Here is a 12,276-nt window from a genome sequence, read left to right on the forward strand (position 1 = left end):
ATAGACTCATCATTGAGGGAGTCATGTGGAATAGGTGGAGTGACATCCTGCATGGTAAAAGAATCCTAATTAGATTTGATATTGGGATGGAGTTTCTAACCAAAGTCAGGATGTATTGATTGGACCACCAGAGACAGTCTCTTCCATTAAAGGTGGCATATGCTCACCATACAAGTCTACTTATAAAATTGAATGCACCACCCAAGGGCTAGGAGCTTGATGGGGTCCGCTAGTGATGGAGGAGATTATATGCATAAGAGTGATATAGGTAGAGGAAACATCGAGTGGGGGTTATAGGAAAAACACCTATAAGTTATGTGATTTTAAATAGTCTCGCACTGATAGTCTAATAGGGTGAACGGTTGTCTCCAACAAATGGCACAACAATGGCCGTAGTGGTATACATGGTCGATGGCACACAATATTCTAGTTGATCTATCATGGAAAACTTACCTTCATGGGGAAAGTGAAGCACACAAAATACCGAGGACACAAAAATTATCATAGCATAAAACCAACTATGGCCAAGGAGAAAATTATAATCCAAGGGAACATCACTGAATTCAACAACTACAGTCATAATTTTTCCCCATAACTCAATGCAAAATGAAGGAAGAATTCCCTGAGGCATCATGGTATGTCCGTCAAAGGCCTGAAGAGTTATACTTGGCTTGAAAAGTGCTGAAGAACCAAAATATTTCCAACATGAAGTGCCCATAATACAAGTGGGAGACCCTTCATCCACTAGAGTGTAGTATACATCTCGATTGAATATGTGCACCAAGTTATGAAATGTGACTTGATGGGAGAGTTTAAAGCAAGGGGCATCAACATCAAACATAATCAAACTTGAATCCAAGGGATCCACCCCCATGATAATAGTTAATAAGGCTTTGTGTTGTGTAGGAAAACTTTGCTAAACCTCCATGGCAAACATAACATAGGGGGCTTGGGCTAAATCAGCAACAAAACTATAGTGTTCGGCAACCCACGCATTAGGATTATGTGTCAACTTTTGTAGAACACACATAGGTGGGTGAAAAGTTGAATCCAAAGGTTTATCTAGTGTAATAGATCCATTGCAGGAACTGGGGGTGACTAGGTCCTTAGAGGCAGAACTTAACTCAGGAGCATCATAGGATTTGGCTCTCGTGGAATAGTTAATTTTCTCATTGCACATAAGAATACATATAATAGGATCATCTATAATGATATGTTAGGTGAAAGTAATTGAGATTGTTTAAGTTGTGTTGGATAAAAGTAATTGGAATGGATTGAGTTGTGTTGAGCTACATCATTGTCTAATTATATTTTTTATGTACATTTTATATCATAACATTTTTATGTAATGTTTTATTTTTTATTTTGTAATTATTGGTGAACGAATCAATGCAACAAAAATTTCTATAAACACTTAATAGAGAAAGAATCAAACGAGAATGGAAATTAAACCTTTTATAACGATATGAATGTGTTGTATTTTTTATAAATAATTTCAAACATTGGTTTCATAGAAAACAACCTCCTACCAACATATTGAGTTAATAAAAAAATGATGATTCTCTCCACCACATATTAATTCCATTTTTCAACACAAATATCACACACACATATTAGTAAAAATACAAATAAATAATTTAAATAAAAAAATTTCCTAATTCATTTAAACCATAACTCAGTCAAATATGAAAACATCACAAATCAATTTATAGGAAATAATCATACTCCTCGATGGGGGTGGAAAACAATGTATGGGGGGCAGGGGGTGAGCATGTTATCCCGCCACCTCAGAAGTCATTTAGGAGGGGGGGAGGTGGCCAACCCCCCACATGCAGAAGTGTGTGAACTAATTGGGAAGTTTCCATTTTGGATAGCATGCATCATATTTTCACTCATGATTGAAGGGTAATTGCATTCAAAGGTTTATGGTATTGTTCTAAAAATCCCCCACTATAGATGGGATATCCTAGGCCTGGTGGCGAGGGCAAGGTTGTTTGTGGCAATAATTCATTTTCCTCAGTGAATATCTTATTGGTTGTTGTACATGTGAATCTATTTTCTTTCGATCCTGGTCTTGAGAGAGACTGGAATTCTATGGGTGTTGTGCCAGTAAATGGTGTCCGAGAACAAGGAAATTTGAGGGAGGAGCACATAATTCGACCAACAAAGAGAGGACTCCATCACAACATCGAATTTCAAGTGAAGAAATGCCACCCCTCACACTTGGCCTGCACATTTCGATGGGTTGTTACTTCATCAACTCCTCATTTATATCTAGGGAGGCTGAAAACATGGGATGCATTTTACAATTATCGATTCATGCTTATGGCTATTTCTCTCTAGGGGTATCTGACATTAATTTTTGGGGAGCCAATATCTGTTTTTCTTCTCCCATCTACTTTGTTGCCTTTTGTTTATCTCTTGGACCTCAGTTTGGGGTTAATTTTTCTAAGCAAGACTGTTGGGGCCATTCTTCTTCTTATGGTCCATCTTTTCAAAGCTCTACCTTGATTTTGTTTGTGGTTAGAAGGGGGATTTTAAATTCAACTTAAAATTTTGTTGTTATTCCCTCCTAGACAGCATGCCTCATCAACACATGCACAACCATCGAGGAGGGGGTGGTTGTGGCCCCCAGGGTATAACTTGAGTTGAGGTCTCGGTAGAGGAGGTTGTGATTATTTTTAATCTGGATACTCCCTTTGAAATTTGATCTGAAATATGTCATCTTGAATCCTTGTTTAATTATGATGAACATACTTGATCTGATTCCGATATCATTGAAGAGGTTTCCCAATGGGTTCCTGGCCTTAGTAATACTAGGGGACAACAAAAGAAATACCTCAATTTTGTAACTTTGCACTGGCAAATGAAAACCATCATGGGCCGAGTATTGAAATAAAAACAAGAGGAACATGACACCATATTTATAGCCCTAGAGGACATCAAATCTGCTAAGAGGAATCAACACTATTGTTTAGAACAATCAGATGCCCAGATAGCTCACTTGGAGTGTCATATCCAGTTTCCCCAGTGACCTCAACTGATTGATGTTTCCTACTTTGTACTTCAATACTAGTTCTCTTAGTAATTATGCTCTAGATATGACTTTTGTTTTTTAGAAGATACTATGTTTTGTTTAGAATTTATGGTCAGTAGGTGATCAATATATCCGTTTCCCAAGTAGTAGATTGAGATCACCAATGATTGGCCTAGTTGGAATATGCTTATCTGACAATATACTGCTTTTTTATTTTAATTTATGAGGCAATACAAATTTAATCTACAAAAAAAAAAAAACTGTGCTATATGTACTACAAGGACATAATAAGTGAGTTATTGAATATGAAAATGAGTTATTCCAAATATATAAAGGTTATGAATTATTATAAAATAATAATAAAAAACCATAAATTTTATCTTCTTTTTTTTCAAGTAAATTTGTATTACCTTACAAAACATGAGATTACATAATGAGATAATATTTTTAATTTGGTCAATCATTAGGAAGGCCAAATGATATTAAAAAATGCACTCTTCTGAGAGAGGATGAAGACAAAAAGTTTTCAAAAATTTCAAAATAAGGCATACATGCACTATTGGTTGGACCCACCATCTCACACATCTAACATCCCATCCACGGACTACCTGTCTTTCTAGTGAGTTGCGAGCAAGCCTTTTAGAGAGGAGTGTCTACCAAAAGATGCCAAGTGGAGGAGATCTTGGGTGGAGAGTCCAAACAACCATAATTTGTAAGCATATATTCCATATTGTTCCCTGATATTTGGATGTGGTGGGAGATGATGATAGGAATGTTAAATATTTGAGAGGAGATTCGACAAAGAAATTTCTCCAAGCGCTAACACTTAGATGTTTTATGAACAAGTGTGCCATTTCGGAGCTTGTGGAGAATCTGAATAATAAGTTGAGAATCTCCTTCCACAAAAAAATTGGAGTAGCCCTGTTTTTGTGCTATTTCTAGGCCTTCGAGGAGAGCCATTAGCTCTGCTGCATTATTTTTGTTGATACCAAGTGTGCTAGAGTATATGTGGAGAGGTAAGCCAAGATGATTTTTGAATGCGCCACCATAACCAATTTTCCTAGGTTCCCTTTTGAGCCACCATCAAAATTTAGTTTAAAAAAGGAGAGAGGCAGAGGGGTTTAGGATAAAGGGATAACTAGTGTAGGTAGTCAGATTGGGGTGGATGAAGAGGCAATGCAAATGTGGGGAAAGTTCCATCTGCGAATGTCTGGCTTCTAAACTATGCTCTTGCCAGTCTTTGGGTGACCAGGGGAGAGCGTTGATGGTTTCTTTGATTTCCTTTGTATAATGTTCCCAAGAGAGTCAAGAGGCCAAGAGAGGTTTTTAAAGATGTGGTGGTTACACTCCTTCCACACGACCCACAATAGGAATCTAAGAGGGAGTATTTAGATGTGGTTGAGGATGGAATTAGAAAAAAATTGCTTCACCATTGATTGAGCAATGGTGTTTGGAATACTTAGTAGGTATCGATCATAATAGTGTAAATTTTAACTTGTCAAAACAAAAACAAAAAATCAATTAATAAAATAAGAAGATATGATATGTACTTTAAGAACATAATAATTCAGTGATTGTATATGACAATGAGTCATAAGTTATTCCAAATAAAAAAGGAAAAAGGTTATGAATAAAAACATTTAAAAGAATAAGCTCCAAGGGATAGCTCAAGTGGTCGAGTTCCTGTTGCTAAAGCACCTTCCCAGTTTGGGAGGTCACGGGGTCAAATCTCCTCGACACCCTTGGGGTTAGGCCTGTTAAGATTGGCCGACGGGCAGATCCCTTTGGGTGAATCTGCCCCGATATTTTCCCGCCGTGAATGTAGCGGCCACTCAGTGACCGTGAACCACAACTTTAAAAAAACAAAAAACATTTAAAAGAATAATTTATAATATATATTTTTTTCTCTGTAAAAACTATCTAAGCATTATATTATATATACAAGAAAGATTACAAACTGCATGACATGCCTTCCAGAGCCTGAAGAGTAACCCTGGGAATCCTGACTGTAGACCTTACAGCTCCCTTGTAGGGGCAGCTTCGCCCAAACCAAACCGAATTATGAGAACAAAAACTTCCCACACAGGGGCCGCACCGAACCAAACTCTCAAGGCAGTAAACCAGACACATGACTGCCCACGGAGGGGCTAACAACAGAGATAGTCTGACCCTTATATCTGATAGATGTAAGCGTGACTGTGTCACTGGTGTCAGCTATCCAATTCGACTTCCCAAAGATAAGGCCAGACCATAGACTCGACCATAGACTCAGAATTAAACAGGACAAAGAAGTAAGAAGCAAATGCCAAAAGACTGAGACAGAAGAAGCAAATGCCAGAGGACCAAATGACAAAATCAGGACGTTACCCGCCACAGCTTTAATCTTGGAGACGAGCTGAAGATGGAAGGATGGTCGCGAGGTGTGCTTCCGCCTCTTCAACCAGGCTCGTATCTTCAACCACGTAAGCCCACCCATCACCTTCCGCGCGTCCTTCCCACAATTTCCGCCATGTTTCCTCTTCCACACCTGGAGGAGGTGGCCCCACCGGAGGGAAGCGGTCTTGCAGGCTTGATTCCCCCAAGCTTCCAGCATCAGACGCTGGAAGCACCTCAGCAGTGTTCTTTTCCACAGACAAGTGTTCTTTTCCAAGGCTAATCTCCTTACCCGGGTCTTCCATTTGCTTCTCCTGCGGGTCCTGGGGGTGTTCTTCCTCACCTTCTTCTGGAATTTTGGTAAACATGATGGAGATGTGGGCATTAACGCCTGCGTTATCCTCAGTGCATGGCAAGGTGAATACCACAGAGCCGAATGCAGGAAGCTCCGTTTTCCCTTCACAGGAACTCCCGACCTCCACAAATTGTCTAATGGGTAGCGGGGTTGCTCGAGCTCGCCGGTGACAGTAGCAGCAGCAGCAGTGGTGATGCTCATTTGCTGCAGGGGTTCGTGAGGAAGACCCTCTCGATGGACCTCTTCTGCATGGCTGTCGTTCTCGAAGTTTAACCATTGTAAGTCTAAAGCTTCCTCTGTATGCTCGAGGGTGAACCTGGAATTGGTAGCAGCAGCAATTTCCTTCCAATTCACTCTCAGATGCCCAGCTTTCACCTTGGCTACCTTCCCTTGAGAGCCGACAATTCCTTTTCCAGACTTGTTGCTGCAAAAACTCAAATTGCCCTCTCCTTCCAACCCAGCAACCAGAATGGCGGCAAAGACAAGTTTCCAGACCACAGGGTAATGAAACAGTCCTTGGCCGAAGCTTGCTGTGCTTCCACGACCGCCAACTCTCCTCAGACCAAAATACCCTGCTCGAGCCATCAAGCCTGTGATATTTTCCTCCAGTTCCTCGTTGCAGGTGCACATTAATTCCGCCCTGCTCCTCCATCTACCTCTCCTCTCCTCCATTGAATGCATTAACAAGTTGGGGGGCTCAATTGCCATAAGACGTCCTCCTTCGGGGAGCTGTGGGATTTACACGAGGCAACCCATGCGCTGCATGTGGCATGCCTGTACTTCTCGATTCGACACCCGCATCCGGGGTTTCATTGTCCCTGAGAATGAGACTCTCACAATCCTGCTTGAGTTGATTGTTGGGAATGATGTTCAGGTTTCCCTCAAGGAAGGGCTGGTCTGAGTCTACCCCTATATTAGCTAGAAGATCGGCTATCTTATTGCCATCTCTTTTAGTGTGATGAAAAGAGATGGCATTGTAGCTGCATATTTCCTCAGCCATGTAGCTGAGCCTGGCCTCCAATCTCCAACTATTGGCTACCTTCCTGGCTTGTGACCCACTCTGAATGCGAGTGGCCATGTTTATGAGAATTTGGGAGTCTCCTTCCACAATCAACGGTTGAAGATTGTGTCGTCTAGCTGTAAGTAATCCTTGCCACATACCCTCCAGCTCTGCTGAGTTGTTGGTGTCCCAGCCTAGGTTGCCAAAGTAAATCTGTTGTAGGATTCCTTGGTGATCCCTGATGATGCCGCCAAATCCTGCAGTACCCGGATTACCTTTAGAAGCCCCATCAAAGTTGAGCTTGTATGAGTGCATGGGTGGAGCTTCCCATCTCCCATCTTCCCTGCCTTTGCAATTTGTTGTATGCTGTGTAGTTAATTCCTGTGGCATTTGCAATCCCCAGTTGTTTAAGATATTTTTCTCATTGTCTTCAGTGGGGAGATCCTGTTGAGTCCAAGTCTTTAATAGCATGGTTTCTTGGATGTTGGCATGTACTCTGTTCCATATGTCCTCCTTATTCGAACTAAGGTTTTTGAATATGCGCCTATTCCTTTCCTTCCAAATGTTCCACAGCAAAATACCTGGAATTATGTTCCATAGGTGGTTGAGCAGTCCATTGTTGTAGGGGCTTTTCGGCCATTGCCGTATGGTTTTTATTATGCATCCCGCCTCTCTGCATCGTCTTTGACTTCTAAATTCCACCTTCTCCCAAATTTGAGTTGCAAGCGGACAAGTATCCAGTAGATGCTGCAAGGTTTCTTCATTCTGATGGCAGTTGTGGCATAACGAAGGTCCTTGGAAGTTGCGCTTCTGCAGTTTATCCCATGTAAGAATCTTTTTATGCCCCACCATCCAAAGAAAGTGAGTTATTTTGGGCCATGTCTTGAAGCTCCATATTCTTGCCCAGAGAGGATCCGGGATGGTGGTGGTACCTTCTAAAAGGTTATAGGCTTCAGAAGTGGAGTAAGATCCTTTGGGAAGATAGCCCCATCTGAGTATGTCCTCACTATTGTTGTACCTGATGCTCCTCTTTTTTAATTCACTGTCAAGAGCTGCTGCTTCCTGGGTGTTGCTGGTGTTGGATATATGATTACTTGATTGCCATTTCCTGAAGCTCGTTCCCAAATCCGGACTCCAAAATTGATGAACTTTAGCTTGCTGCTGCTCTTGTTGACCTGGAATTAAGGTTGCTGGAAGAACAGCTGAGAGTTTAGGTAGCTGATTCCAAGCGTCGTTCCAGAATCTGGCACTATGTCCATTTCTTATTTCCCAGAAGCTGTGTTTCTGAACCAGCTGGTGATGAAGTTTTGCCGCATTCCAGATGAGTGAACCTGTGCTTGTAGGTGTAAATCTAATAAGCTCTGCTTGGGGCATGTTGTTGGTGTATTTGGCTATCCATACTTTGGCCCACGGTTTGTCCGGATTTGTCAACCATTGCCACCAAATTTTGGCGGTCATGATGATGTTACTGTGTTCAGGATCTCGGATACCAATACTGCCTTTGTGCTTGGGTTTGCAGGCAGTGTCCCATTTAACAAGTGCCCACTTGCGGTTAGTGGCTGAACTTCCCCAAAGAAAGTTGCGCTGCAGGTTCCTAAGGCTTTTTAAAACCCACTTTGGAGCGGTTAGGATGGAAAATAGATAGAGTGGCATGGCTTGAAGGATGGACTTTAGGAGCACAGCTCTGCTTGCCAGGTTAAGGGAGCGGTGTGTCCATAGGTTTAATTTGAATTCCAATTTTTCAATAAGCCCACGCCAAGCTGGTTGCTTTATTGCGGAAGCAGTGAGAGGCGCCCCTAGGTAAGTAGAGGGGAGAGTAGCAGATTGAAAACCCAATATGCGAGAGACAGCCCTTTTTACAGAGGGTGGGGTGTGGAAGAAGAAAATGTGGGATTTGGTAGTATTGATTTGTGTTCCTGAGGCTCTAGAGAAGTCATTGAGCAAGGATTTCAGACAAGAGGCTTCTTGAGCAGAGGGGTAGCCATAAAGCATAGTGTCATCAACAAATTGCTGATGGGAGGAGGCTGGGGTGTTATGAATAGAGATTCCCCGGAGTTGATTAGAATGCAGAGCCTGCTTGATATGCCTTCCTAAACCTTCTGCCATGATTACAAATAAGAAGGGGGATAAGGGATCCCCTTGCCTAATGCCCTTGGAGGGTTTAAAGGGGCGAGAGGGCAGCCCGTTGACAAGTATGGAGAAGTGGGAGGAGGAGATGAGGCTCATTATCCATCTTACCCAGGTGGCACTAAAGCCAAAGGCTCTCAGCATGCTCTGTATATAGGGCCAACTGAGTTTATCAAAGGCTTTTGAGAGGTCGAGCTTGAGTAACATGCCCGCTTGTTTATCCAACTTAAGTGAGTGAATGATCTCATGGGAGAGAATTATACCGTCCATGATCTGCCTGCCCTCCACATAGCCAGACTGCTCCGGAGATATGATCTGAGGAAGAAGGGGCTTGAGTCGGTTGGCTATGACTTTGGAAATGACTTTGTAGAGAACATTGCAGAGGGCAATGGGCCTAAATTTGTCAGGGGTAGTGGGGTTCTCTTCTTTGGGAATGAGAGTAATGAAGGTGGAATTAAGAGAAGGTAACAGCCAACGAAGGGCCCTAGATTCTTCTACTATTTGCCAGATCTCTTCCTTAATCATATCCCAGAAAGCATGGAAAAAATTACTGGTAAAGCCATCAGGGCCAGGAGCCTTACCTTCTTTAAGCTGCGCCATTGCTTCATCCACTTCTTGGCTTAAAATAGGGCTCATGAGCAAGTCGTTTTGCTCATCTGTTATTATTCTGGGAATGTTGCCGGTGATTTTCTCAATAGCTGCCCTGCGATCCATTATTGGCTCTTGGTGAACCTGTTGGAAGTGATTAAGGAGGATTTCCTCTATTTTTTCATGCTCCTCCTCTTTCCCTCCTTCCTGGTTTTTTATGAAGGAAATCTTGTTGTGCATTCTTCTTTGCACTGTGGTGTTATGAAAGAATTTGGTGTTGCGTTCCCCTTCTCTGAGCCATCTGATCCGCGATTTCTGTCTCCAATAGATTTCTTCTTGCTTCCTTCTTTCTTCTAGCTGATTGTGTATATGCTTTTCTTGTTCCAATGTTGCCTCTGTGTGCCCTGTGTTGATAACTGTCTAATGGAGAAGCTTGAGCTCCTGATTGAGTTGCTGTTGGGCTTCAAAAATGTTCCCAAAGGTCTCCCTATTCCAGCGTTTGAGATGGCCTTTTAAGTATTTTAACTTTTGTTGGAGTTGGAACATTTTGGTGCCTTCTGGAGGAACAAAGGAGGCCCAAATAGATTTGACGAAGTCCTTGAATGCCGGGTGAGATAGCCAAAAGCCTTCAAATCGAAATGGCTTCCTGGTGCTGTTCCCTGGCCGTTGCCATTGCAGGGCTATTGGCCAGTGGTCCGACCCTGAGTGAGCCAGGATCTCCGCAGTGAAATCCCCTCCAATGTGCACTGCGTTGTCCGAAATCAAAAATCGGTCCAGCTTGGAAGCAATCTGATGTTTCCCCTTTCTGTGATTGCTCCAAGTGTAAGTTCCATTACAGAAGGGCATGTCGATGAGAGAGGAGTTTAGTATGAAATCCTTGAAGTGTTCTACTTCAGGTTCCATTCTAGATCTTCCTCCTGTTTTATCCTCGATCTTGGTGATCATGTTGAAGTCCCCCGCAACAATCCAGAGTGGGTACTGTCTGTAGATATTAAGCTCCTCGATGGTGTCCAGAAGCGCTTTTTTACTACCTCCATCCTGTGGGAAATAGACATTGGAAAGGTTTCCATGAACCTTTGTGCCTAGAATGTGAAAGGCAGCTTGTATGAGATGGTGTGAAGCATGGAAGTCAGTGAGCGCTATGGTTTGAGTGTTCCAGGCTATAGCAAGCCCTCCCGAAGCTCCGGTTGCGTCCACGGCCACTGAGTGGCAGCCTGGCCAGGCCTTTGAGAGTATTTGTCCCAGAGTTATGCTGTTGCATTTAGTTTCTTGGAAAAAACATATTTGCGGTTTCTCCATCTTGATCATGTTTTTGAACATTCTGTATTTTGCTAGGCCGTTGAGCCCTCTAAGGTTCCAAGAGATGAGCTTCATTGATAACTGGGTTGAGAGGGACTGAAGTACTTCGTAAGCTGCGCATAGTGGCCTGAATCCACTAGGACTTTGCCAACCTCTATTGTTCGTTGAAGAACGGTTTTCCTTCCCCTTTTTTTGAAATCTTTTGGACGTAGTCTACCATCCCAGGTGCTTCCAGCTTGAATTCCTAGCTGATGTTGTTGGTAGACTTTGGAGATGACTATTTCTAACTTTTCTAAGTCAGTTGCAGCTATGGTTTCATAAGCTTCTTTCCTGCATGCCAACTCTAGCTCATTTATATCCAGACCTTGAAGGTCTACATTGTCGGCCTCTTCATCCATTATCTCAACAGCATTGGTGTCTTCCTGAGTGGTCTCTGAAATCTGGGTGTCCTTCAATCTCCCATCTATCTCCATGTTCTTGGGGGTGTTCACAGGGTTCTCCTGGATCCTGGTTAATATGGTCGGGATGATAATGGGGGATTTCGAGTTGGGAGGGGGGCTGGAAGGGGGTGGGCGGCTTGAGGAGGATGGGAGATCTGATTTGCTGGGATTTTCCAGAGGCTGTTCTTCCGGAATGTCACTGAGGGTTTGAAAGCTATTCTTGGACGCTTGATCTTTGAAGTTACTCTGCTGAGACTTTTGCCCACTGGCATTTTTCCTGTTCGAACGCCTTCTGTTAGTAACTTTGGTGAACCCATCTTGGTTGGGCTTGGCTGCGGGGTTCTGAGATAGATCTGGGGCATTTAGAGGACAATCCCTAAATAAGTACCCAAGAGCATGACATCTTCTACACCGGAAGGGCACATGCTCATAGTCCAGGGGCTGAACCCATTCTTCATCCCAATGGGAGAGCGTTATCGACTCTGGTAGCGCTTCATTCAGCCTAATGAATACACAAATTCGTGCGTATGATATGAATCTGCGTGTTTTGGTTTCCTCAGCTGTTCTGATGTATTCTCCCACGCCATTTCCAATTCTCCGGAGGGAGTCTTCATCCCAATATTCATCAGGGAGTCCATATAGACGAATCCATACTGGTGCCCAGGTTAGGTCTTCCTTGTCTGGGTTGAATCTGGGCTTCCAGTCTCGCATGTACAGACCCGCTGCATTGAAGAAGTGTGGGCCTGTTCCTAGTACTCTGAGTTTGTCTTCAACACAGTAGAAAATGACTGTAAAAAAGCCCTTTGGTCCTAGTTGCAGCAGGACACCCCCTTTCGGTTTCCATTTGGCAGCTATCCATCCGTAAAGGGCTTTTTCCGTAGGCCAGAAGCCTATAAATTTCCCTATTATGGCGTGTTCCTTCATGAACTCAATTCTGGCATTTACCAGGTGACCTTGAAGTTCGATTCTTGGCCTTTCTGCAGCTACAGGTTTGCAGGTTGCTGAGGTCACTTTTGGCGTTTCCTCCTTGTCTTTTTTCCCTTTGTCTTGCGGTCCG

At 43.0% G+C, this 12,276-nt stretch overlaps 1 protein-coding gene across 1 annotated transcript; it reads right to left on the reverse strand.

Annotated features, from left to right (window-relative positions):
- Positions 1 to 9,900: 9,900 nt before the first annotated feature.
- On the reverse strand, positions 9,901 to 10,779 carry LOC149264546 (uncharacterized). The gene has a single exon (XM_089399452.1). It carries the CDS (start codon positions 10,777 to 10,779, stop codon positions 9,901 to 9,903), a length of 879 nt encoding a protein of 292 aa, XP_089255578.1.
- Between the last annotated feature and the right edge of the window lie 1,497 nt (positions 10,780 to 12,276).

Source organism: Pinus tabuliformis, chromosome 6, assembly GCF_031772625.1.
Source record: "Pinus tabuliformis cultivar Carrire ecotype Pingquan chromosome 6, CPIR1, whole genome shotgun sequence".
Taxonomy (NCBI): Eukaryota; Viridiplantae; Streptophyta; class Pinopsida; order Pinales; family Pinaceae; genus Pinus; species Pinus tabuliformis.

Bases quoted from the DNA above. Each gene is read 5' to 3' on its own strand.
- LOC149264546 (XM_089399452.1), bottom strand. From the start codon at position 10,779: ATGGAGAAACCGCAAATATGTTTTTTCCAAGAAACTAAATGCAACAGC.